Raw genomic sequence first — 914 nt, 5'->3', positions numbered from 1 at the left:
AGGGAGGATGAGGGCTTCATCAAGGAGGAGGAGCGGCCACTACCGGACAACGAATTCCAGCGGAAGGTGTGGCTGCTCTTTGAGTACCCAGAGAGTTCGCAGAACGCCCGCGTTGTGGCAATTATTTCCGTCTTTGTTATTCTCCTGTCCATTGTGATCTTTTGCCTTGAGACGCTACCGGAATTCAAGCATTATAAGGTGTTCAATACCACGAACAACGGTACAGTGGTTGAGGAGGACGAGGTTCCTGAGGTTACAGACCCTTTCTTCCTGATAGAAACCATTTGTATCATTTGGTTTTCATTTGAACTACTAGTGAGATTTTTCGCGTCGCCGCTTAAAGGAGCATTTATGAAAGACATCATGAACATTATCGATATTGTAGCTATCATTCCTTACTTTATTACGTTGGCTACCGTCGTTGCTGAAGAGGAGACCGAGGAGTATGTGATTCCGGCGGAGAGTCTGTCGCCGCACGAGAAGGGGTCAAACCAGGCCATGTCCTTAGCCATCCTTCGTGTCATTCGACTGGTTCGAGTCTTCAGAATATTCAAGCTTTCTCGACACTCCAAGGGACTCCAGATCCTTGGAAGAACGCTCAAGGCATCGATGAGAGAACTCGGCCTGCTCATTTTCTTCCTCTTCATCGGTAAGTTCGGGATGAGGTTTTGTCTCTTCCTTACTCTCTGTTTTTGTTTTGTTTTTCCGTTTCCCACCTCTTCTTTTTTGTCTTCCATCTCTTCTTCTGTCTCGTAGGCGTAAGTCTCCTTGTCTCTCTTCCCTGAGCGCTCGCCAGGGAGAGCCTCAGACGCGGGCGAGGAAGACTAAAGAAAGGTCTGCCTCCGCCACGCTCCTTTTTCCTTTACAAAAACCAGTGTGAAATTTATTGAGCTGCCTTTTATTACCTACTCAAT

At 47.4% G+C, this 914-nt stretch overlaps 1 protein-coding gene across 1 annotated transcript in view; it reads left to right on the top strand.

The window, feature by feature from the left end:
* Positions 1–914, top strand: part of LOC119582078 (potassium voltage-gated channel protein Shaker-like) — a gene marked incomplete at its 5' end in the record, with an annotated part of 55,543 nt that overhangs the window by 20,311 nt on the left and 34,318 nt on the right. The window contains 1 exon segment of the mRNA XM_037930325.1: positions 3–649. Coding sequence (XP_037786253.1) covers positions 3–649 — 647 coding nt within the window.

This window comes from Penaeus monodon, chromosome 15 (assembly GCF_015228065.2).
Source record: "Penaeus monodon isolate SGIC_2016 chromosome 15, NSTDA_Pmon_1, whole genome shotgun sequence".
NCBI classification, from domain to species: domain Eukaryota; kingdom Metazoa; phylum Arthropoda; class Malacostraca; order Decapoda; family Penaeidae; genus Penaeus; species Penaeus monodon.
The sequence above is the reverse complement of the archived record's forward strand: the minus strand, read 5'-3'. Positions and strand labels throughout refer to the sequence as shown.